Source organism: Mesoplodon densirostris, chromosome X (assembly GCF_025265405.1).
Source record: "Mesoplodon densirostris isolate mMesDen1 chromosome X, mMesDen1 primary haplotype, whole genome shotgun sequence".
Classification (NCBI taxonomy): domain Eukaryota; kingdom Metazoa; phylum Chordata; class Mammalia; order Artiodactyla; family Ziphiidae; genus Mesoplodon; species Mesoplodon densirostris.
Window position 1 is genome coordinate 129,505,651 of NC_082681.1, and position 25,384 is coordinate 129,531,034.

The 25,384-nt window shown below is 41.0% G+C and overlaps 1 protein-coding gene and 1 pseudogene across 4 annotated transcripts in view; both read left to right on the forward strand.

Moving 5' to 3' along the window:
• The window catches only part of ARHGAP6 (Rho GTPase activating protein 6), a 490,717-nt gene that overhangs the window by 398,580 nt on the left and 66,753 nt on the right, over positions 1-25,384 (forward strand). For all 4 annotated transcript variants that reach the window (XM_060086691.1, XM_060086692.1, XM_060086693.1 and 1 more), the window contains one exon: positions 4,437-4,596. In XM_060086691.1, coding sequence (XP_059942674.1) covers positions 4,437-4,596 — 160 coding nt within the window. The remainder of the gene's footprint in view (positions 1-4,436; positions 4,597-25,384) is intronic.
• LOC132482594 (zinc finger CCHC domain-containing protein 17-like) lies at positions 458-1,223 on the forward strand (annotated as a pseudogene).

Below are 25,384 nucleotides of genomic sequence, written 5' to 3' on the forward strand. Positions count from 1 at the left end.
TCTTACTCAAGGTTCCTTAATGACTAGCCATCACCTGCTGAATAAAATCCAATCTACTTTGCAAAGCCTGCTGAGAATGCCCTCCAGGATATGGCCCTGATTTCTGCGTGGCTTTGCCTCCTGTTCTTTCCTTCCTTCTAGCCTTGTAATTTCCCCCAAACAAGGCCGTTCTGTCAAATTCATTTGCCTTGGCACCAACAGTGTTGCATTTCTACAGAGCCAACCCTTACCCCTCTTATTCAACTTACGGGTCTCCTGTGAAACACTGCCTTCTTATAAAGCTTTCCTTGATCCCCAGATAGATGTCAAAGCCTTTTCTCCTAGGCATCCCATTGCATTTGGTACTTACTCCTAGTATCATAATCTCTGTATTTCATGGACCGAGTGTGTTCTTCCTACCAAAATTTAACTCCTTAAGAACAAGGACTGGCTGCAGTGTGGAGACCAGACGCTGACACCGAGACACTTGAATTAGCTTTAGCAGAAGAGAAATGGAGGAACCATAGAACAATAAGGATGAATTCAGGAAGATCCGAGACCATGGAGAACTTGCCTGCTCTCTACACTATTTTCCAAGGAGAGGTTGCTATGGTGACAGACTACGGAGCCTTTATCAAAATCCCAGGCTGTCGGAAGCAAGGTCTGGTCCATCGAACTCACATGTCATCCTGTCGCGTGGATAAGCCCTCCGAGATAGTAGATGTCAGAGACAAAGTGTGGGTGAAGCTTATTGGACAAGAGATGAAAAACGAAAGGATAAAAGTATCCCTCTCCATGAAAGTTGTCAACCAAGGGGCTGGGAAGGACCTTGACCCCAACAACGTTATCACTGAAGAAGAAGAGAGGCAGAGGCGGTCCTTCCAGGATTACACTGGGCAGAAGATCACCCTCGAGGCTGTCCTGACCACTACCTGCAAGAAGTGTGGCTGTAAAGGCCACTTTGCAAAGGATTGTTTCATGCAACCAGGTGGGACCAAGTACTCTCTGATACCTGATGAGGAAGAGGAGTAGGAAGAGGCAAAGTCAGCAGAGTTTGAAAAGCCTGACCCCACGAGAAATTCTTCTAGAAAAAGAAGGAAAAGAAGAAAAAGAAACATAGAGACAGGAAGTCATCTGACTCTGACAGCTCAGACTCTGAGAGCGATACAGGCAAGAGGGCAAGGCACACGTCAAAAGAGAGCAAGGCAGCAAAGAAGAAGAAAAAGAAGAGACACAAGGAGTGAGAGTGGAAAGAGTGGGGGGGGGTGGAGAGAAGGAAACAGGAGCCTTGTGCCTTGAAGCGCTGGCTCCTGGAAAGACTCAGTAGTGAGAATATGGCCTTCCACCCCATTGACTTCTCTCCCATGGGAGATGGCTTCCCCTCCTGCCCCAGGCAGGTTTGGGAGATATCAGAAGTATCTGCCTGAATGAGTTGTTTTCTTATCACTCCAGTCCCTCTGCAAGTGACCCCTGCAGCTGACCTATTCATTCACCCAACTTCCTTCATTCAGCAGGAGGTCCTATTACCCTCTTCCAGCTGCCACTGCCAGAGCCAGACTCCTGTACAGGAGTCCAGGCTAGAGCCACAGGTACTGCTGTGGAGGTGAGTCTGGCTGTAGTTGGAGAACAGAGTGATTGGCCCCTCCCTGTTGGCCTGCCTTGGGCTGATTGGTGGGTGATCTCTGCTGTATCCAACAAAGGGGCAGAGGGAGACTGGCAGTACTAGGGAGAACATGGTAAGTGGTGCCCACTTTTTCCATTCCCCCTAACATGATTCTACTATGTTAGACCACTATGTGGTGGTCACAGCCAGAAAACCATTGTTTGCAGTGACTGAGCTTGTGTGTGACGTTCCGCCCGATCACTGAACTAGACAGCTCAAGCCAAGATCATTGCTTTACTTTGTATTTACTACAATGTGAGTCAGTTGGTTACAAAAAAAAAAAAAGAACAAGGACTGTGTTGTCATTTTGATAATCCCAAGCCTAGTACTGTTTTTAGCATGTAATAGGTGCTCATTGAATTTTGCTTGAATTAATTATGCAGGAGGTCATACTAAATAAAAATAAAATGTGTCTTCTAGGGATTGATTTATTTTATTTCAGTCATGAGCTATTGTTCAAAGGTTGGCAAACTACAGCCCACTGTCCAAATCCAGCCTTCCACCTATTTTTGTAAATGAAGTGTGACTGGCACACAGCCACACCCATTCATTCATAAACTGTCTATGGTTGCTCTTATGCCACAAAGGCAGATCTGAGTAGTTTTGACAGAGACCACATGGCCCACGAGTCCTGAAATATTTACTATCTGGCCTTTTACAGAGAAAGATAGCCAACCCCTGCTACAGATACTAGAGCCCATCAGAGGGCATATTTTTAAATGCATTTAAGAATAGATATGTAACCATTTTGACACTTCAAGTAGCAGCGGGCTCCCTTAGATACCTAAACTTCATATTTAAAAATCACCAACTCATCTGGAACTTCCCATTTGGGGTGAGGGGAAAGCAATTCACTGATATTGTACCTGTGGTGCCCTAAGCTTAAAGGGTGTGAGTGAGAGGTACACCCAACACTTAAGTCCCCAGTTCCTGTCTAAACTTGTGGTTAGTCCAGCTATACCAAAAAAAAAAAAAGAAAAAAAATCCAAAATACACTGGGCCTGGAAGAATGTTCTTCAGTTCACCAAATGTGACTGCAGCCTACCTGCTTTGCCTAGATTTACGCACTCACTCCTCGGCCCTGACCCATTCCCACACCCTGTTCCCTGTGCCCCTCCTGGGTCCCTGGCAGTCCTCCTCACCCACTGGATGCAGATGCACAGGTGTGAAGGCAAACAAACAAAAATTCCTCATCTCCTTTAACCTCTGCTCAATCCTGGACTTCCCTGTGAGGTCTTTCCCAGCACTTCCATCTAATAGTGTAAATCCCTGTCCTCTGCTCACACTGCTGGCCCCTTCCCTGCTTTTTGTTCCCTCCTTAGCAGTTATCATTACTTAACACGCTACATTCTTTACTTACCCTTGTTTATTTTCTGCCCCTACTAGAGTATGATATCTCCATTTGTTAAATGAATGAATAAATAAATCAATGAAATCCCAGATAAAGAGGAAAAAAATAGCAAAGAATTAACATAGTGCCGTTCACTCTTTGGAATGAACCTTCTAGGCAGGAATTTGCTACCAGTAGGGAACACAGGTGTCTTAGCAGTCTCTGGGGCCAGCCTTTCTGTCTCTCTTCTTTAAGGTGAATAATGAGGATGGTGAAGTCTTCTGGGATTCCTTAAATGTTCCCCACATCCACAAGAAATCCCTGGCAGTGTCTATAGGGCCCAGCACTATTCCTTCTCCCAGAATTTTTCTTGATTGTTAAGGAAACAGTAGATACCTCTTCAAAGCTGTTGTGCACTAGTTGATATCTGTGATTCGTAGGAATTCCTCCTCAGTGAGGGGACATTGGGCTTCAGAGGATGGTGAAGTATTGTTTCTTAGGTCATCGTTTTCTCACTGTCTGCATCAAGGGTAGAGATATTCACTCTCATAGGTGTGAAATCAGAGATGTGTATGTGAGCACACAGATAGACTCAGGATTGTGGGAATCTTTGCTTTGATTCTTTGATGTGGAGTATTTTAGCATGAAACGTCTCTATAAATATGTGTGGCTTTTATTGATCATATCTCTATACTTACTGTGATCAAAATAGCTCATTAGACTGCTCTAAATAGAAACTCAGTGGTTACAATTTAGCATAGAATTTAAAAGCCTAAGATGTTTTAGCTCGGGTCCTGGTTTGTTTCAAATCTTGTAAGTTTTACAATTTGGCAAAAATTACTTAACCTTCCTAAGCCTCAATTTCTTCTATATTATATTATATTATATTTATGTATACTATACATTGCTATAATATCAACATAATATATCCTAAGTATATATTACGATAATGTATCGTAAGTATGAAGTATATATAATAATAATATATTATGTCATATATAATAAATATACTAGATTGTATTATTATATAAAGGAAGTAACTAAAAAGCCCTTGGCACATTGCTGGTACATGGTAGGCTATCAATATACGTTTACCCTCCTATGTCTAGTGTGCACAATGGCAATTAGCAGTAGTTTTTCCTGTTACTGAGAAATAAAAACCGAAAAGTTCCCATGTGTTCCCATAAAAGAGAGGAGGCAGGACCCCTGAAGCAGCTTTCCACATAGTTTTCTTTGCATCATTTTATGGGATCAGATGACCTAGCAGATACTCCAGATTTTGATGTTTGCAATGGATGGAGTAAATCCACAGTTAGGTAAGAGTGGATTCGATTTTAGAGATTGAGAGCCAGTTTGGGAACATAAAAATGAAGTTTGCTTGACTTTATGACCGATCGAGAGAGAGGCTGAGGCTTGTGCCAAGATTCCTGTGTGACCCTTGATGTTCTTCCCCTTGATCTGCAGGGTGACTTCACGTGGAACAGTATGTCGGGTCGCAGCGTGCGGCTGAGGTCAGTCCCCATCCAGAGCCTCTCAGAGCTGGAGCGAGCCCGGCTGCAGGAAGTGGCTTTTTATCAGCTGCAGCAGGACTGTGACCTGAGCTGTCAGATCACCATTCCCAAAGGTGAGGCCCCGTCTGCCATCACATGGGGGATGCTGGAAGTCAAACACCTGCTCTGCCAGGGCCCCAAGCTGCAGAGTCCTCTCAACCCCACTATTAACACAGGAAGGAAGCTATAGCTTCTGGGTCACTGGCTGGCACTGGCAACCATTTTGAAAGATGTGTTCAAGTGGGGCAGTTTACATGTCGACTAATATGTGTATTTAAAGGGAAGATCAACTTGAGGCATTAAAGGGGAAAGCCATGTGTATCTCAGCGGTCTACGTGGCTTCAGCACAACCAATTAAAAAGAAGTTTCAGAAAGGTCAACTTAAAGGGTTAGAAGAAAAACCATGTCTATCTCAATATGATTTCAAAATAAGCAGTTGAAAAGAATGTTTTAACAGTCCGTTAAACTTCTCATTTGACCTTATGCAAACTCAGGATCAGTGATTATACCAATGTTAACTCATTTTTATCCAGTCTTTCACCTGGCCTGTCTCTGTTGGGGTTCACCACTATGACACTGGAGCCAGGGCAGGCCTGGTTGTCTGATGTTTTTACAAACACAGATCCTGACTCTGGTAAAGATGAGAAGCATGTATTTGAAATCCTTTGATCTGTAAAGCCTGTTTCTGAATGTTGACTATCTTCTATAAAGGTACTTTTTAATGTGTATTAGTGTGTAGCCGAAAGGTAATTTGAGGTGAAGTGAAAAGTTGTGATGTTATACAAATAGAGTAAACCTGCCATAAAAACGCAACATTGGCTGCTGTGCCTAAAACTTAAAGGGAGGCAGGAGAGCGATAGCAAGCATCTGAACGCTAGAAGATTGCCTTGGAAGATTTCAGTATCTGCAGAACTTCTCCTTTGTTTTCTTTTTTTAGGGAGTTGAGGGGATGCTTCATGAATATTCATAAAATCATTCATATCATATATACACACATACACATAGATATGTAGTTCTCAACCAGGGATGGTTTTCCCCCATTCCCCAGGTAAAATTTAGCAACGTCTGGCTCCACTTTCAGTTTTCACAGCTTGGAGGAAGGATGCAGCTGACATCTACTGGATGGAAGCCAGGGATGCTGTTAGACATCCTGCAATACACTGGACAGTCCCCCACAGCAAGCATTGTCAGGGCCCAAGGGCCCAGGTGTAGAGGCTGAGCAACCTTAATATACACATGAACACATGTGCTTGCATTCCGTTAACAGCAGTGTTGGTGCAGTATTTTCTGGGCTCACCTGTGTCTGATGGAAAGGGCACTGGCTTGGGAGTCTGAAGACCAGAATATGAGGACTTGTCCGGTCACCCCCTCCCCCCTCCACATGTGAGCTTGGGCAATTTACCTCTGTAGTAGGAGGCTCAGTTTTGTTGACTAGAAAGAGTAGCACAAAAACAGTGACCACACAGAATTTTGAGTTTATTTTTGTATATGGTGTGAGGAAATGTTCTAATCTCATTCATTTACATGTAGCTGTTAAATTTTCTCAGCACCACTTATTGAAGAGACTGTCTTTTCTCCATTGTATATTCTTGCCTCCTTTGTCAGAGATTAATTGACCAGAGGTGTGTGCGTTTATTTCTTGGCTCTCTCTATGTGTCTGGTTTTGTGTCAGTACCACGCTGTTTTGATTACTGTAGTTTTGTAGTATAGTCTGAAGACTGCGAGAGTGATACCTCCAACTTTGTTCTTTTTTCTCAAGATTGCTTTGGCAACTCCAGGTCTTTTGTGGTTCCATATACATTTTTGGATTATTTGTTCTAGTTCTGTGAAAAATGTCTTGGGTATTTTGATAGGGATTGCATTAAATCTGTAGATTGCTTTGGATTGTATGGCCATTTTAACAATATTAATTCTTCCAATCCAAGAGCACAGGCTATTTTTCCATTTCTTTGTATCATCTTCAATTTTCTTCACCAGTGTTTTACAGTTTTCAGAGTAAAGGTCTTTCATCTCCTTGGTTAAGTTTATTCCTAAGTATTTTGTTCTTTTTGATGTGATTTTAAATGGGATTGATTTTCACATTCTCTTTCTGATAGTTTGTTATTACTGTGTAGAAAAGCCACAGATTTCTGTATATTAATACTGTATCTTGCAGCTTTACTGAATTCATTTATTAGTTTTAATAGTATGTTGGTGGAGACTTTAGGGGTTTCTTTTTTATATTTATTTATTTATTTATTTATTTATTTATTTGTGGCTGTATTGGGTCTTCATTGCTGCACACGGGCTTCCTCTAGTTGCAGTGGGCAGGGGCTACTCTTCATTGCGGTGTGCGGGCTTCTCACTGTGGTGGCTTCTCTTGTTGCGGAGCACAGGCTCCAGGCCCACGGGCTCAGTAGTTGTGGCTCGTGGGCTCTAGAGCACTGGCTCAGTAGTTGTGGGGCATGGGCTTTGTTACTCCGCGGCATGTGGGATCTTCCCAGACCAGGGCCGGAACCCGTGTCCACTGCATTGGCAGGAGGATTCTTAACCACTGTGCCAGCAGGGAAGTCCCTAGGGTTTTCTATATAAAATATCATGTCCTCTGCAAATAATGACAGTTTTACTTCTTCCCTTCCAATGTGGATGCCTTTTATTTCTTTTCCTCGTCTGATGGCTGTGTTCAGCACTTCCAATATTGTGTTAAATAGAAGTGGCTAGAGGGGCCACTTTCATTCTTTAAGCTGGAATCTCGGACTCTGCTGGAGGTCATGAAAGACTTCAGGAGAAGGGAGAGGTAGGTTAGGCCAAGAGGCTGGTGGACAGGCACATTTCACTGATGGATGCCTGGCTCCCTTGGCTTTCTCATCATGTGCTACTTGACACCACAACCACAGCCAGTTCCTTCCAGGAGGAAATTCCTACCCCTGTTATATCTTTTCATACTAATGTAACACAGAGATCCTCAGGTAAAGTGAGAAGAAAATCCCTTTGGCAATGGGTGAAAAATGAGTGCTAATCACCATCAGGCCAGGTTGCTGCTTCTCCCTAAGACCTTCTCATTCTGCCTCATCTTGTCTTGGTTTGGTTTTAGGGTGGAGATGAGGCCTGCCCTCGCCTCCCCATTAACTCACAAGGTGGCCCAGGTGGGGCCCAATCGTCCTGTATCCCTTTTACAAGAACAGATGTTCTTTCAGTTCCTAAGAAAAATTTTTAATAGAAATGTTTCTGGCAAACCAAATTTATAGTGAAGGGAATGATGACTCTAAAAAGTTATGTGAAAATCAGATTGGATGCACATCAGATGAGATACCAAGGAAAAAATATTCTTTGTAGCTTTGTTTTTAAATCCAGTTAATTTGATGTTTCTCTTTGTTCTTGCTTTTTATAGAGTCCACTAAATAAATAACCTTTACCAAACAGAGAATTTTATAAAACTTATCTGCTGGAAGCTCTGTCTCCATTGCTTATTTATGAGACTATGTTGGTCCTAGTACATTCAGGGAAAGATTTGTTCTATCAAGATATTCAAAGATGTTTGGGTTACAGGAGTTATTTTGATATTTTCCATCAAAGTAGGAGCTAATAGTTTACAAATACTTTCTTACTTATGAAGGAGAGAAGGAACTGTGTGGCTGGGTGGAAAAAAACAGACATCACCAAAGAGTTCTGAAACTATTGTTTTGGGCAGATGATTATAGACATTGAATATTTACCAAGATCTTTCAAATGCATGGCCGGTGCTGAGTGCTATGATGGCAGCTTTGGTCCAAGGGTAGCCACTTGGTTCCATGTAAACCCCTAAGTGGAGGTTCTAAACAGGGTTCATATTCACTGTATGCATAATTTACTCAGGAAAATAAATAGTTGCTGGGGCCTGGAACCTAAAGAAATGATACCAAGCCTAGTGAGATAGTGAGTACAATGAAAATGGAAACATACTCAAGCTCACATTTTTGTTCTTTGACACATTAGGATGACTGTAGGAATTTATTTACGGGTATCTGTTTGGAGGACCCTCTTCCTCTATGAGACTGGTGTTTCCAGGGCTCAGATGAATGATAATATAACATATTCATCAGCTGCTGGTATTCACCATAGAGAGGGAAGAACAGAAGATTGGTGGGTTGGGAAATTACTGGGGTTATTCCCAGTGGTGGGATCCAAGGCACAGATAGAGAGTTTGACCTCCTCCTGAGCTTTAGTAGTAGGTGGATATTGGTTATATGGGTACAGATGTTGGTAGATTAGAAGATGATGGGAGAGCATGTGGAATTTCACTCCAGATTGCCTCTTCACTCACAGCAAAATAGTAAACAATTTCATCTGCTACGAGTGGGGCTGGGAAGGAGGTCCTGGAGGTTTGAGGAAAGAGGAGAGGAATAGAAAAGAGGGAAGCTGATGGACCAGCAATGTTGCAGGATTGCAGAGCAGCCCTAAAGGTCTATTTGAGGTTAGTAGCTGGGAGTTTAAATTGCAAAATAAACATCTGGGCAGCTAAACACTGCTAAAGCCAACACGCCATTTTGTAGTTTGAGTTTCCCAGCCCTGTTTAATCCAAATTTCCTCTCAGTAGAGTTAGGATTTTCTGGTTGAGTTCAATAATGGTAGAGAGGAACATGGCAGTTGAGAGTACATCTGTGGTAGGCAGAATACTGCACCCCTCAAAGATGGCCTGGAACCTTTGAATATTTACCTCACATGCCAAAATGAACTTTGCAGATGTGATCATCTCAGGTCCTTGAGACAGCAAGATTATCCTGGATTATCTGGGAGGGTCCAAACTAATCACATGGGTACTAGAAAGCAGAGAAACTTTCCCATCTGAGAGAGATATGACTTTGGAGGAATGGTCAGAGAGATGTAGTGTTGCTGGCTTTGATGATGGAGGAAGGGGCCATAAGCCAAGGAATGCAGGAGGCCTGTAGAAGCTAAAAAAGGCAAGGAAACAGATTGTCCCTAGAGTCTCTAGAAAGGAATGCAACCCTGCTGACACCTTGATTTTAGCCCAGTGAGACCCATTTCAGACTTCTTGTCTCCAGAAATGTCAGATAATAAATTTGAGTTGTTTAAGCCGCTAAGTTTGTGGTCATTTGTTACAGCAGCCATAAGAAACTAATACAGTATCCAAGGGAATTATTATAATCTCAGACCATGGACTCTAAGTTGAATGAGAAGTTAGAAATAAATATAAAAGACATATTTTTCTTGAATAAAAAGAATCAATAATATGAAGATGTCAATTATGTCATAAATTATCTATAAACAGAATGTGATTCCAAAAAACATACCGACAGAATTTGTTTTTGTAATATCACTAAATTGATCTAAACATCATCTTGGCGAATAATTATATGAGAGTAAGTAGGCAGGGGAAAATCTGAAAAAGAGGTCAAATGGAAATTATCCTTATCCATTTATTAAAATGTCATAAAACTAAAGCAGTTAAAAGAATATTGTACTGCTTCACAGTAGGTAGATCAATGGGAGACAATAGCGTTCAGAATTGAGCTAAAATAAATGAGAACTTATGACATAAATATTGCATTTCTTGTCGGGGGAAATGATGGCTTAGTATTGTATTTGTGACAGTGAGACAACCACTGAGGAGAAAAATCGGGATTCTGACCTTACTCCTTACCTCCAAATAAATTGATGTGGAAGGAAGATTTGAAGATTTAAAAAATGAAACTATAAATGCACCAAAACAAAACATAGCTAGATATTAATATATTTTTACATGGAGGAAGGCACTACCCAGAAATCTTAAAGAGAATGACCTGTTTCACTATGTTAAAAAAAAATAGAATCATCTGTGTGGCAAATAAATAAGTAAATAAATAAAGTAGAAATTTACAACACATTTCACAAACTAAAGGTTAACTTCTCTACGATACAAAGCTTTATTACAAATTAATATGAGAAAGAAGATTATTAAAATGTGGACAAATTATAGGCAGCTCACAGAAAAAGAAATTCAAATGATTTATAAATATTTGTAAAGATGCTCTCACCCTCATATTCATTCAAGAAATGCAAGCTCAATGACAAGGAGATTTTTTTTTCTCTTAGATAGGAATGGCTCCAAAAGTTGGATGGTATACTTTCTGGGAAAACAGACACTCATGTACTGTTGATAGGAATATAATTGTTGCAGCAACTTAGAAGGCGATTTGGCAACATCTAACTCTTAAATGGCCCAATAATACTACTTCTGGGAATGTATCTCACAGATATATACTTGTATTAGTCGAGATAGGCTAACCGCTTAGTACCTTAATACTATAAAAGTTTCTTTCTTGCTCAGGCACCATCCACTGCAGGTTGGCCATGAGGATTGGGAGGGGAGAGTGTTCCACACAGTTATGCAGGAACCTAGGTTTCTCCAATCTTGTGGCTCCTCCCTCCTCTGTATCTATTCAACCAGGAGACAAGCAAAATAAAAGCTAATAAGAGTTACATAAACCTTCTAAGATGACTGATGAGCTTAATTTGTTACCCCTTCTAAACTTGATATTTCAAAAAGGGAATTTTGAAGATGCTATAGAAAACCTAGTGGTAGAAATCAGGAGGCCTTTCGATGGGAGGGATCAGATCTATCAATAGAGTTTTCCCTGTGACCTTGAGTTTGCCCCATGGAGGTGACCATGGAATGTTTCTACCTGTCAAAGGCTGCTTTTGGCATGCGCTCTTTGTGTTTTTTTTAACATCTTTATTGGAGTATAATTGCTTTACAGTGGTGTGTTAGTGTCTGCTGTGTAACAAAGTGGTCAGCAATACATAAACATATATCCCCATATCCTCTCCCTCTTGCGCCTCCCTCCCACCCTCCCTATCCCACCCCTTAAAAAACTAAAAATAGAACTACCATATGACCCAGCAATCCCACTACCAGGCGTATACCCTGAGAAAACCATAATTCAAAAAGAGTCATGTACCACAATGTTCATTGCAGTATTATCTACAATAGCCAGGACATGGAAGCAACCTAAGTGTCCACTGACAGATGAATGGATAAAGAAGATGTGGCACATTTATACATTTGCATAAGCTCTTGGATCAGACTTTTAGTCTGTAAATGGCTCAATCCTTAATGGCAGACCCAGGAAACAAATGCGGAGACCATGGTTGAGAAATTAAGGAACGCCTAATGGCCTTCATGAACTTTTCATTTACTCAGAACACATCAACGGAGTATTGTTTATGTATCAGATTCAATTAATATTGTTTTGATAGCATTTTAATACCAATGGTCTAAGGCAGGGGTTAGTGAACTGGCCCACTGGTCAAACCCAGCTCACCATCTGTTTTTGTAAATAAAATCTTATTGGCACACAGCTATGCTTATTCATTTACGTGTCATCTATGGCTGCTTTTGAGCAACGATGGCAGAGTTGAATAGTCGTGGCAGTCCATATGCCTCAGGGAGTCTCAAACATTTCCTATCTGGGCCTTTACAGGAAAAAATGGCTCACCTCTGGTCTAAGGTAAAATAAAAGGAAGTGACTGACTTATGCCCAATCTGTAAAGCAGCTTAGTGTAGCCTTTATCTCACTATAATGGAAACTAAGTATTTAAAGTGGAATGGTTTCATAAGAGAGAAATGCATATTCAAGTTTTCTTTAGTGCTCTTTTTTTCTTCACTTAATTTCTGATATCACAATTGAGAAAGGCTTCGTTTATGTATTTTAAAAACCATCTCATGGAATGAGGAATAGCTGATGGTTTAAGCAAATGTGGGCAATAGTCTAATAAAAGAGTACTCTGATGCCTCAAAACTGCTGTTATATGGCTTCCATATAAAGTGGTCCCTCACCATTGTCCCTCAGGCTGTATAAAACCCAAGTAAACAACTCAATGAAATCAAGAAAATGATATTCTTGGTTGGCTAACACTGCAGCTGTCTTTGGTTTGTGATTCGAATGTTGATTTAAAAAATAAGGGCAACCTGATGGGCAGGGAAATTGAGCTTGGGTGTTTATGCAACAGCCCTAGACAGAAACTATAGCTGTCCAATTTCTATGTTATCCCTGCTGGCATTCTCCATTTGAAGAGGTGAAGCGTGAGAACTGTTTATCAAAGCTTTTTGTGTAAGTAAAAATGAAGTTGAAACCTGGGGTAAAATCCACAAACTTCAGTGTAGGTAGAAATGCTGATAGGAAACAAACATCACCAAATAGGGTGATCAAAGAATAATGTTAGACCACTGGGCTCAGAGGCCCTCAACAAATGTCTCTAGTGTGTGAGCTATAGAGCTAGTTGTATCTTTTATTTTACATCTCAGCCCAGCAAACACATGAACCAAATGGTGTTTATTGTTATCTGAGATACACTTTGATATTCTCTATAATGTTCTCTCCTATACACTTTGATATTCTCTATAATGTTCTCTCCTATTGTCTTCTATTTGATTCTATATCATTTTCTAAAATATGCTTGTCATGACACGCTAAATTTTCATGATTCATTAATAAGTTATGACCCACAGTTTGAATAAAGCAATCTTGAAAGGCAGATGGAATGGAAAAGAGGCGATCAAGAAGAAAAGAACAAAAATGGCAGCATGGAAACCTTTCACTTGTTCACTGCTGTGGCTCTTAGGGCCTTGGTAAGGTGGATGGGGCATTGTTTCCCTAGGGCCACAGAAAGGAACCTAGGCTAGACCCTTGGCCTAAGCATCTAGTACCTTCTCTATCTAGAGCCCAACATTGGCGTGCCATCCAGGGACTTCCCATGCTGCTTCACTGCTCTCATGTCAAAAGCAGTCCACATCCTCAAGGAGTTCTTAGTCCGTCAATAGAGAATGCACAGAGACACATCAATTGTATTAAAACAGAGCAGTGGATATCATCCTGTCCAAGTTACCTTTGGTGACCCTTACAGACAGAAGCTGCCTCATCTACCTATTCCAATAAAACCCAGGAATGACAGAGAGGTTTCCCTGCAGGTTTTTGTTGAAATTTTCTTCTTGGGTGCTCTCCTCTGTACCCCAGGGCTTTTACCATGTCAAGTTCTCAAGTGTGTGCTGCTGTATGATTCTGTTCTGTGCCAAGCAGGCAAGCCAGTACAATAGTCTGTGGTTATTTAAGCCATATGTTTTGTTCCTTCATATTCACAAATGGTTTCCTTTATGTTCTTAGACAATATAGTTTTCTATCTGAGGTCTTGTCCCTACTGATCACATTTACACATACTGATGTATCTTTGTTGGAGTAGCAGCTATTATTGCACAAGGCTTTGGCATCTTGAACAAAACTTTTGTCATTGCAGTTTCTGAAATACTCTGGCACGTTTCAAAGATTTCAAGACTACACTATTCTCTCTGTTGGGATCATGGCCCAAAAGTAAACTTGATAATTACAAAGAATGTCCCATCCTTGAAATATGAATAGGAGCTTCCATTTTTGCTTTTTTTCTTTGTTTCTCCATGGGCAAAAACAAAGGCAAACAGTAATAATTGAAATTAAATACCAAGTGTTTTTTAAACCAATCAAGCTTTCTAGATAATTTGAAATTGAGCCCTCAAGATTATTTAAAAATTCAATCAGTGGGTGTTTATAAAGTTTTTTATAAGTGGAAAGCTCTGGAAAAGTAGTTTAAGGTGGTCTTCACTTAAGATAGGAGAGGGCAAACTACAGCCGAAAGGCCAAATCCAGCCCACTGCCTGTTTTTGTAAATAAAGTTTTATTAGAACACAGCCATATGTATTTGTCTCTGTATTGTCTAAGGCTACTTTAGTGCTTCAACAGCAGGGTGGAGTAGTTTTGACAGAGACCATATGGCCCACAAAGCCAAAAATATTTGCTATCTGGACCTTTACAGAAAAAGCTTGCTGACCTCTGATTTAAGAGATTAATATTAATTTGATATAGTAATTTACAGTTATTATCCATGTGGTTGATCAACTATACCATCCTATTCATTTCAATTTCTTCACTATCTTAGTTTTACTCTTCCATAATTGAGTGTTTTTTAATTATCACACTTTCATAACTCTCAGATGTTTTAGTGTTTATATTATATGTAATCAAAATTTTTTTCAAAGTGAGCAATAAATTCCCTTGGTGAAGCTAAACAAGAAAGAAATGTCAATACTTTAATGAGTTGCTTAAACAACTGATGCCACCATGCAGGTTATAGGAATGTCAGTTATGCATCAGATGGGTGACTTTAATAATAAGTCAGTCTCCAATATGGGTTGATTATTAGCTTTATTATTACTATCTGCTTTAATAACTGAGAATTTAACTGTCTTTCTCCTTAAGGACTTTACTTATTTACAGATTTACAGTTCTTCGTAATCTGATCTTCCTGCTCTTACCCTCCTTCCTTATCTTAGATACCACCCAACACACACAAATTCAGATCTTGTAGGGATGTCTTTCTTAGAGCTATCTAGCATTATATGACAAGACTGGTGCAAATATAAGTAGGAAAATCACATCCCACAACTGGAGTTTTGGGTTGTCCATCGTTAAGATGCTTTGGCTGCAAATTATGGAAACCAAACCAAAAGTGACTTATATAACAAAGAAATTGATTATATTACTTTACTAGGAGCCCACAGATAGGCTAGTTCCAGGACTCATAAATTCAGTGGCCTTCCACCTTTTTTCTCTGCCATAATCATGGGTCACTTTGTTCTTTGGTTGGCTTCCCTCACTGTCACAAAATGACTGCAGCAGCCACCGGCATCACTGCTTCTATGGCAGCATGAAGAGGCAGAGAAGAGCAGTGACTCTTCAGCAAGTATCTTTTTAATAGTAGAGAAGGATTTTCACTGCTGCCTCCTAGCAGACTTCCCTCCCTTCTCCATCCCTAGAATCGCAACACTCGCCAGTGCCCAAATCAATACAGCAAGCAGAAAGAGATCACAAGAACTAGCTTGACTTAAGTTTCCTTTCCTGAGCCTGGGGTAAGGACTCATCCCAGGGTGCATGACCACATGGAGGGTGAGCACCTAACAAAATAGGGAAAGAAAAAATTGGGTGGGGGGGTGTAGTAGAATAAAGATGGATTTAGATTAGTAATCATTGGTGTACATAATAGCAGTGTCCTTTTCTGCCATTGCAAACAAGCAACGGGGAGGAAACTGTTTGTATATTGATTTGCATTAATGTCTGACAGAGTGCTTTGCTTTTGTTGCTCAGGAAATTGTTAAGAAATTGAATGGAAAGGATTAAAAATTCAATCATAGCACATTTATTTCTATGGTATTTCTATATCATAAAGAATTGTTTCAAATGGCTCAAAGAATAACCAAACACAAGAATGGGAAAGGATGGGGAGCCTAACAGTTTTCATCCAATTGCACCATCTGTCCAGTTACTGAATCTATGAGAGCTGTTTTCATGGCAGCAACCAGCAGAAATTTTGAGGAGTTTCCAAGGCTTAAAGTCTATTTCTTAAAGATAATTGATTCCCTTCTTACTTATTCATTATAAAACGATATCTGTCAAAAAGAAGGTAGGTAGCATTAGCCCCTTAGGCAGGTCAAAAATCACACCATGTGTCAATACCCTTGTCTGACTCTACCTTTTCAACTAGACCTGCAGGCTTTGGCTTTAAAATGAGTAATGATGAAACTCCTCTAAATTGCAATTAATTTCCCTGAGTTAACAATCCAGGGCATTTCTTTGGGATGAGTGCTTTCTGTCTTTTTGTTCTCCCACCTGCTTTCTTTCCTTCACGCTCCAGGAAATAAATATAACTTAAGGAAGTGGTTTGCCAAAAGCCATTTTTCTTGCTCTGATATTTGGAAACTTCTGTCTCTGCAAATACAAGACCTCCATAGACTAAGTTAAAAATACTGTTTTCAACTTAGGGTATGTACGATAAGAGATGCTTTTTTTTTTTTTAACTCCTAACACTTGAAAGTGGAAAAAATGACAGAAAGGGAAAGATCCTTCTAGGGCATAATTTCTTCACGACCAGTTATTACAGTAAGCAGTGATTACAAAGAATGCCTGGCTAAGGAAAAACCATAGTTGAGCTTTTAAACCCATGGCATCCAAGCCATGCAAACAGCTTCCCTACCTCACGTTTTGATAGAATAACGAAACATGCTCAACAAATCAAATATCTCAATGATTTTCTGTAATAGAAACACACTTGTTTAGAGGTTCAAGAATCTACAAGGTCTTTTTTTTTCCTCTGGAGAAAAAGTTTCAGAACTAATTACCTTGCCAAATAATTTACAGAAAACGGGGAAGGTTTCTTAGTGTTTAATTTAGCTGGAAGCATGGTGACCTCCAAGAGCTGACTTTCTTACAACAGTGAGAGACTCACAGAATGTTCTTATTTTCTGACCACAGCTTTGATAATTTCACCACCACTTCAACATGTAAACTGTGGGGATTACTACATTTCTCAAGTAGTTAGGGGAGCCTCGGCTCTAAGGAGAGGCATCTGCATTGCTTAAGATTACCATAAATATTTCTTTCCCCAAGAAACATAGACACTTTGGAAACAGATTTTGAAAAATCTAATCCACAAGGTGCTAGCAGGATGAAGAAACAGTGTTTGATTCATTGGGATTTAAACCAAGAAGAATGACTCAATCACCCTGTTTCTATTTCAATCAAGGTTAATGGAAAAACTGCTAAGGATGAGGTGATATATAAATGGAAATTTTGACCTATAGATTTCATTAAATAACCAGCAGTCTAGAGCATGGAAGATATATAGTGAGATTCAAAGTTGGCTGAGAGGCAGGACCACTTTGGGCTTGAGTACATTGTTTTCCACTTTTTCCATGTAGATTGTTTTCTTCCAGGATTCTTATTTTTCACTCTCTTAAGCCCTAGTTCCCACTAAAGAAACTATCAATCCACTCCTGAATTTGTGATGTTCTCATCTTTTTTCACCAGTAAGTAGAATGCTTGCTTGATAAAAGTTTGGATTGCTAGGAATAAAACATTAAGAGCTTAGGATAGGAAAGGATTTCCTAGACTAAGCAGTCACCATGTCACTTATTGAGAGAAATCCCCAGCAAAATTCAAAGGCCCCTGAGAAGGGTAACTTCATCCTTTAAGAGACTGAACTTGAACATTAGCCTTCTCAAGCAGAGTCAAGGACAGCCTTCTTGCTTCTGATCTACCACCTGGTAACCGTCTCCACTGAAGCATTTCTTCATTTTGTGTTCATGAGGTTTCCATGTATCTGTCTTTAGCGCTAAACTCTGAGTTTCTCAGAAGCAGAGACAATGCTTGTCCATCTGGGTTCATAACTAACGCCTAGCTCTGTCTCATCCTTGATGTTGGATGGAGGGATACATGGAGCCGTGGATGGGTCGATCTATGGAGGATGAGCCCACTTTCTAGGGGGAAGATGCACTTGAAATGGATAACTATTGTAGTATACATAATATTCCGAAGCCAAGGAATTCATTATGTGCTGTGGCACATCATCCCTTGATAGAGATTACTTGTTTTAGAGTAGAGGAGAGAGCCCTGCTTTGGCTCGTGTCCTAAATCTCTGGGGTTAATCCCAGGTTAACTCGTAGGCCAGAGTAATGCACTGGTCCTATTGGTTTCCCCTATCCTGGGATTGTTGCCACATTTCCTGCCAAGAAGCAAATGTAGCCACTTTCCTGGCAACTACTGTTCCTTCCTGTCAGGGCTGCTCTGCTTTCCTTTTCTTGGGATGCACTTTGAATAGGGAGCAGGCATCTCAGAGTAGCAGAGGCAATCTTGAATTCATTCCACTGAGCATGGGTATGGCATTAACTGGCTCCAATGTCCAGCCCGACTTTTCCTGGGATGTGATTTTTTTTTTTTTTTTTTTTTTTTTCGGTACGAGGGCCTCTCACTGTTGTGGCCTCTCCCGTTGCGGAGCACAGGCTCCGAACGCGCAGGCTCAGCGGCCATGGCTCACGGGCCCAGCCGCTCCGCGGCATGTGGGATCTTCCTGGACCGGGGCACAAACCCGTGTCCCCTGCATCGGCAGGCGCACTCTCAACCACTGCGACACCAGGGAAGCCCTAGGATATGATTTTGACTGGGGTTTTGGTTGCCCAGCTCTCATCAGTCCCTATGTGTTTTCCAATGTTGATTTATTTGGCCAAGTTAACTTACATTGATGAGATTAATTATTAGAAAGCACTAGACTTGGAGTGTGGGCCCAGTGAATGGCCCTCAAGTGCCAGGAGCCATAAATAATATTATTATTTCTTTGACAAGTCTGCTCCAAACTAGAAATAAAATATCTGGTTTAGTCTTCTGCTTGCTTTATTTTGGGGAGGTCTGTGGCTTGAGAGCCATCAAAAGGGGAATATAGATGAGACTAAAGAATGAATTTTAGTCTTGGTAAACAATTAAATAGTTTTAGTAAACACTTTTATAAGACATCCACAGATTGTGTGACTCACCTAATGTACTTTCATATATATAATTTAAAAACTATATTTCGGTTTATTAGGATAGGCATCAGAACATGAAAAATAAACAGATTTCTGTGCTAAGCAGTGTTCTTGGATGCCAGTGATGGGTACAAAGTCTGGATAACTTAAGCAGAAAAGGGATTTAGAGAACCCAAGAAATAGGAGGTATCTGAAGATAATCTAATCAGCCACATACGAAAACATCACCAGAGCCACAAAAACAAATCTGGTCAAGCCTCTCAACTGTCCACTCCCTTTCCAGAAAACATGCTACACAGAATGGCAGATATAATGGATGCTTTATATTGGCCTAGACACATGTTTTCTTTCAGATCCGGGAGATGTGAATAGGAAGATTATTCCAATAGTTTCAGCCAGGTCAGAAACTCTGGCATGTGAGTCACCTTCTTGCCGTAAATTTCAGCTCCCAAATCCGTGTTTCAGAAGTTCTTCAGTGAGCATTGCAAGCCTCCACTTTCTCACATGCTTGACAAATGAGTCTTCAACCTTTGTTTGAATACATTCAGTGCCCGGGACAAAGGGCTTTTTTAAAAATAAATTTTGTATTTTGGAATCATTTTAGATTTACAGAAAAGTTATCAAAATAATACAGAGTTCCCATACGCCCCTCACCCAGTTTCCCCTAATGATAATATCTTTTATAACCTTGGTACACTTATCACACCTAAGAAACTAACATTGGTATGTTACTCTCAACCAAACTACAGCCTTTGTTTAGATTTCACCAGTTTCCCCACTAACATCCTTTTTCTGTTCCAGGGTCCCATCCAGGATACTACATGCATTTAGCTGAGCATCTTTTTTTTTTTTTCTTTTTTTAAAAAAAATAACAAACATTTCTTATCTCACACAGTTTCTGGGACTGTCTTATCCTGGTTGTTCTGGTTCAGGTTCTGGTTCATGAGGTTGCCGTCAACCTGAGCCCGGGCTGCAATCATCTGAAAACATGACTGGGCCAGAGGATCAGTGTCCAATCTCACTCACGTGGCTGCTGGCTGGAGACTCCACTTCCTCACCACATAGCCCTTGGCAAAGGGCTTCTCATGCCATGGCTTCCACCAGAGTGAGGGGTGCAAGACAGAGAGCATCCAAGATAGAGGCCACAGTGAACAGTGCTTTTTTTGTGAGGCAGCTCATTCCATTGCTGAAGAGTTCCATTTGTTGACAAAACTGTCTTTCTGCAAATTCCTCCTGAATCCTTTTTCTGGCCAATGGAGGGCTGGCCAGTAGGTCTCTTCATCCACCATGTTTAGTCCTCTGTAAAAAAACAGAAAGAAGAAGAAGAAACGGTGTCCACTGAGTCTTCCCTGAATGCTAAAGACACTCCACTCACACAGCTGTTCACCATCAGGTGCCAGATGACTCGATCTGGTGTTGCCCCCCATCATCACCACCATCAAAGTAGAAAAAGAACTCATGTAAAGAAATAGAAGGCTGTTTACTCAAGGAACTTGCTATATTCCCCTCCCTGTAGTTAGGAATTTGGTATAAAGATAGCTATAGGCAGACTCACATTTCTTTATAAATTGAAGGGAATTGTTACTGTGTCCAAAATTCAACATTATATATAAAGGCTCAACAATTCATAAACATTTTTTATATTGTTCTCTTTAAAACAAACACTGAGATGGGGTATAAATTGAGTATTGTGACAAGTGGGAAAATGTGAATGTTTTATAGTTCAGATGTCACATGGTTTGAGCCCAGAGCTGTTCTCTAGGTAGAGTTATGCACAGACCAGTGGTTCCCAACCAGAGTGATTTTGTCCCTGCAGGACATTTGGCAGTGTCCAGAGGCATTATCGGTCGTCACAACAGGGAAGGGTGCTCTGGCATCTATTCAGTTCAAGGCAGGGATGCTGCTAAATACCCCACCATGCACAGGACAGCCCTTCACAACGAAGAGTCACTCATGCCAAGGCTGAGAAACTGTGGCATAAGTTATATGCAGTTTCTAAAGGGCCACTTCCCATTCTGCCACCAAGTGTTTCTTTTATATCTTTTTTCCTCACTTTGTTACTGAGCTCCCCTCACCGCCTATGAATTCCTTTGGTTTGCATTCTCTGAGTCTGTTTTTCTGGTCCAAGTAAATAGCAAGGCAGCTGTGGTTGGGAAAAGCAGGACAGGTGGTGCCAAAAAGCATTCCTTCAAACTTTTCTCAGCAGGAATTTTTTTGAAGATTGGAAACAAGCTAGAACCTTCCTTTTAGGCTAGGATGGAGTTGCAGACTCGAAGGCTTGCCAGGTGTGCAAGTGGCCCAGGGTTAGGTGTCTATGCTGGCCTGGGATGAGTGTGAGGAATGTGGGAGCCAGTGCTATCAGGGCTCCCACCTTTCTCAAGAGGTTAGAAATCCAGATATGTATGTGAACTTACCAAGATTTCACATTAGAGCTCAAGTTTTTATAAATCACTGCGTGGCTTAGAGATGATCATACTAAGTGAAATAAGCCAGACAGAAAAAGACAAATATCATATGACATCACTTCTATGTGGAATCTAAAAGTTGATACAAATGAACTTATTTACAAAACAGAAATAGATCCACGAACATAGAAAACAAACTTATGGTTACCAAAGGGGAAATGGGGGTGGGGGGAGAGGTAAATTAGGAGTTCGGGATTAACATACACACACTACTGTATATAAAATAATCAACAAGGTCCTACTGAATAGTACAAGGAACTATACTCAATATTTTGTAGTAGCCTATAAGAGAAAAGAATCTGAAAAAGAATATATTTATACATATACACACACACACACATATATACGTATAACTGAATGACTTTGCTGTACACTTGAAACTAACACAACATTGTAAATCAACTATACTTCAGTTAAATCAATCAATCAGTCAATCACTGTGTGGGCTAAACACCACCTGAACAGTGGGGGGCTGGATGTGGTCATGTCGTACCCACTGGACTAGCTCTATGGCGGCATCAGAAGAGGGTTTTGTCCCCAGAGTTGCACTTAGTAAGTTCTGTTTGACTTCATTTCGTGTCTCAGCACAGGCAATTTCTTCTTCTTTCCAGTAATATGATCTTTGCAGAACTCTGCAACTGAAGGGATTTAAAGGGGCTTAAATGTTGATGCCCTGTCCCATATCCAAGTGCACCTGTGAATTTCAGCTGTCTACACCCATTCTCTGTGACTGCTTCACTAAGGAACCAGGCTTAGCGTATTCTTGTCCATCGCCCAGGCTTCTGGGAGGGAGGAGTCTAAATGACCCTTACGAATGAACATGCACTGTTTTACAAACACCTCCAGAACCATCTCTCGTGATGCAGAGGCAAAGTGACCTTAAACAAAGGATTTTCAGCTCCTCGTCACAGGTATCTGGGTTCTCCTCCTAGCTACCCCTCTCAAGACAGAGCCAAGCTTTTTGGAAAGAGCCACAATTTGGGTTTGAATTCCAGCTCTACCACCTACCAGTCCTGTGATTTGGGGACAATTTGCTTTAGTTCTCTGATTTTATTTTTCTCAACTGTAAAATGAATAAATCAAAAGGCTACCTCGGTGGATTGTATGTTGATGTGTATTAGATAATATCGTATATGCAAAAATGAGTCATGCGAATCCTGGTGAAAATTTAGAGCTCAATATTGTTCGTTTCTCTTTCCTCTCTAACTCTGTATTACCTTGGGCATGTTGGTCCCTGTATCTGGTCTTTAATGTCACTTCCCTCAAGTAGACACCACATGTTCTTCCCTACAGCACAGGTAGAGGTTAAGAGCACCAGTTGGATGTTGGCTAGTCCTGGGTGCAAGTTCTAAATTTACCACTTACCAACTTCTGCACTTGGACAAGTTACTTAACCTCTCCTAACCTCATCTATAAAATAGCAAAATACAATAGTGTGGGCTTTGTAGAGCTGCTGTGAGGATGTAATAAGGTCGTAGATACTAAGCTTCTAGTATTGATACATACTCAAAAACCACTAGTGCTTCATTGTTCCTGTATACCGGTGTCACAGGGAAGTTGTGGTAGCTGGATGAGATCATGGGCGTTCAGATATTTAGAAAAGTTAGAGATGGGAGAACTTTCTTTTGCAGGACTTTCTTGCTGAGTTTTCAGCCCCATTCAGTTAATGCAACTTTTATGTTGGTGCCATTCTGTAAAAATGACAAAGTCTTTTGTTATTTTTACTGAGGAATAACATATATATAGTAATGTACATAAGTGTGAATGTCCAGACGTACGACTCAATGGGTTTTTTTTTGTTTGTTTGTTTGTTTTGCGGTATGCAGGCCTCTCACTGCTGTGGCCTCTCCCGTTGTGGAGCACAGGCTCCGGACGCGCAGGCTCAGCGGCCATGGCTCACGGGCCCAGCCGCTCCGCGGCATGTCAGATCTTCCCGGACTAAGGCACGAACTCGCATCCCCTGCATCGGCAGGTGGACTCTCAACCGCTGCGCCACCAGGGAAGCCCCAACTCAATGGGTTTTTAATATGCGTGGACCATGTACCCGACAACCATATCAAGAAAGGGAGCATTCCCAGTATTCCAGGAGGCTTCTTCTTGCCCCCTTGCAGGCAAGAGCCATGCCCCCAAAGTAACCCTTACTCTTCCATCTATCACCAAAAATAAGTCTTTCTTTGGACAATATTTTTTATCATTATTATCTCTAGAATCAACTTAATATGGAACATACTTTTTAATAACCTGTATTCTCTGAATCTGATCTGATCTGATTAAAATTAGGAGTTGTGTACTTCAGTGGTCCTGGGTTCTCTTTGGAACCAGCCCCAAACTTCCATTTGACTTCTGGCCATGGACAGTGCTGACAATTCCTCATGGCGTGCCTTGCCCCGTGCTCTTTACTTGGAGGGAGACAAAAGCCTAGGAGACATGGTGCTACCCTCAGAGAGCTTCTCGTCTAGGTAGAGAAACCAACAAGCCTTAAACTGGAACACTAGCTGACAGCGAGTGAGGCCGTGAAAAGACTTGTCCTAGGGCAGCAAGCTCGTGTTTTCTTGTTGTCAGCCCTCCTGGAGACCCTGTTTGGTACTGGCCTCCCCCAAGACGGCTAGATTAACCACACTCCATAACGATGATTCCTTTGCCTTGTGGTCACTCGGATGTGGAAGGCTTCCTGTCTTGCCGTCTGCTATTGTGTCGTGTCTGTCTGTGGGCTTGCCCATCTAGGATGTGGTCTCCCGCAGGCATGTGGAGGGCAATCCTCAAGGGCTTGTTCCAAGATGCCTTTGATCAGGACGTGCGACCCCAGCTTTCTCTCCAGGTCTCTGTAGTCCGTAAGACAGTGGCCACTCTGAGAGCAGTTAGTAAGTACACTCATCACTGTTTGCATTATAAAAACATTGCTGTGCAGTGTGGATAGTTAGGAAGCTTGAATTTCTTTAAAAGATGGAATGGCCCTTAACCCACTTACTGGCATCCGAGGAACTGGCTGAACATAAACTGTTCTGTATGGTTGCAAGCACATAATACGGCAGTCTCTTGAGCAGGTTGTCTACGCTCTATGGAAACAAAAGACATTCTTCAAAAACTGGAGACTCACTCAACAAACCACTGGTCGATCACAGGGGTGAAGAGGAGTGGCCAGTTGTATTGCACAGCTCTGGTCGTTCTTCCTGAGGAGTTTATTTTATTGATTTTCTTTTTTTTTTCCTGAGGATTTCAAATGAGAAAATGGCTAAAGCAATGCCTCCTTACACATTATTGCACATCATCCATCATTTTGTCTAGTTGCCTATTAATAACTTTCACCTCTGTCTAATTAAGTGAAAGGTATAATATTTGTTGTAAATAGCTAAGCATTTTTTATGCTAGACCAATATTCACGAAGATTGTATTTTTCCTATAAGGAAGCTTCAAGATATTGTTTAGAGTTCTGGAGTTTGAAATACATAGTATCCTTGTGGAACTATGGAAACTCTCATACTGGTGGGAATATAAATTAGGAAAACTACTTGGAAAACAGTTCATTGTTACCTCCTAAAAGCCTAGGATTACATACACACTGACCTGGATGTGCAGCTTCTACATATATATCCTAGAACAGTGGTTCTCAGACTTTAGTGTGAACCAGAATCCCCTGGAGGGCTCAATGGGCCCCAACCCCAGAGTTCCTGATTCAGTAGGTCTGGGGTGGGACCATAGAATCCCCATCTCTAACGAGTTCCCAAGTAACACTGATGCTACTAGTGCTAGAACCACACTTTAAGAACTGCTCTCTCAGAGAGATTTTTGTACATAAGAAGACGTGAACAAAAACATTGTTCCTAATAGTCCCAAGCTAGAAACAACTCAAATTTCCATCAACAGCTCAGTGGGAAAACTAAATATGGTATATTCATTCAAGAAAAAACTGAATAGCAATCACCTACAGCTACCTGCCTCAACAAGGTGTATTTTAGGAAGTGTTAATGAATGAAATAAATGAGGCAAGAAAGAATACCTACAGTATGATTCCATCTCTATGAATTTGAAAGTGATAAAAACAGAATTATATTCTTTATA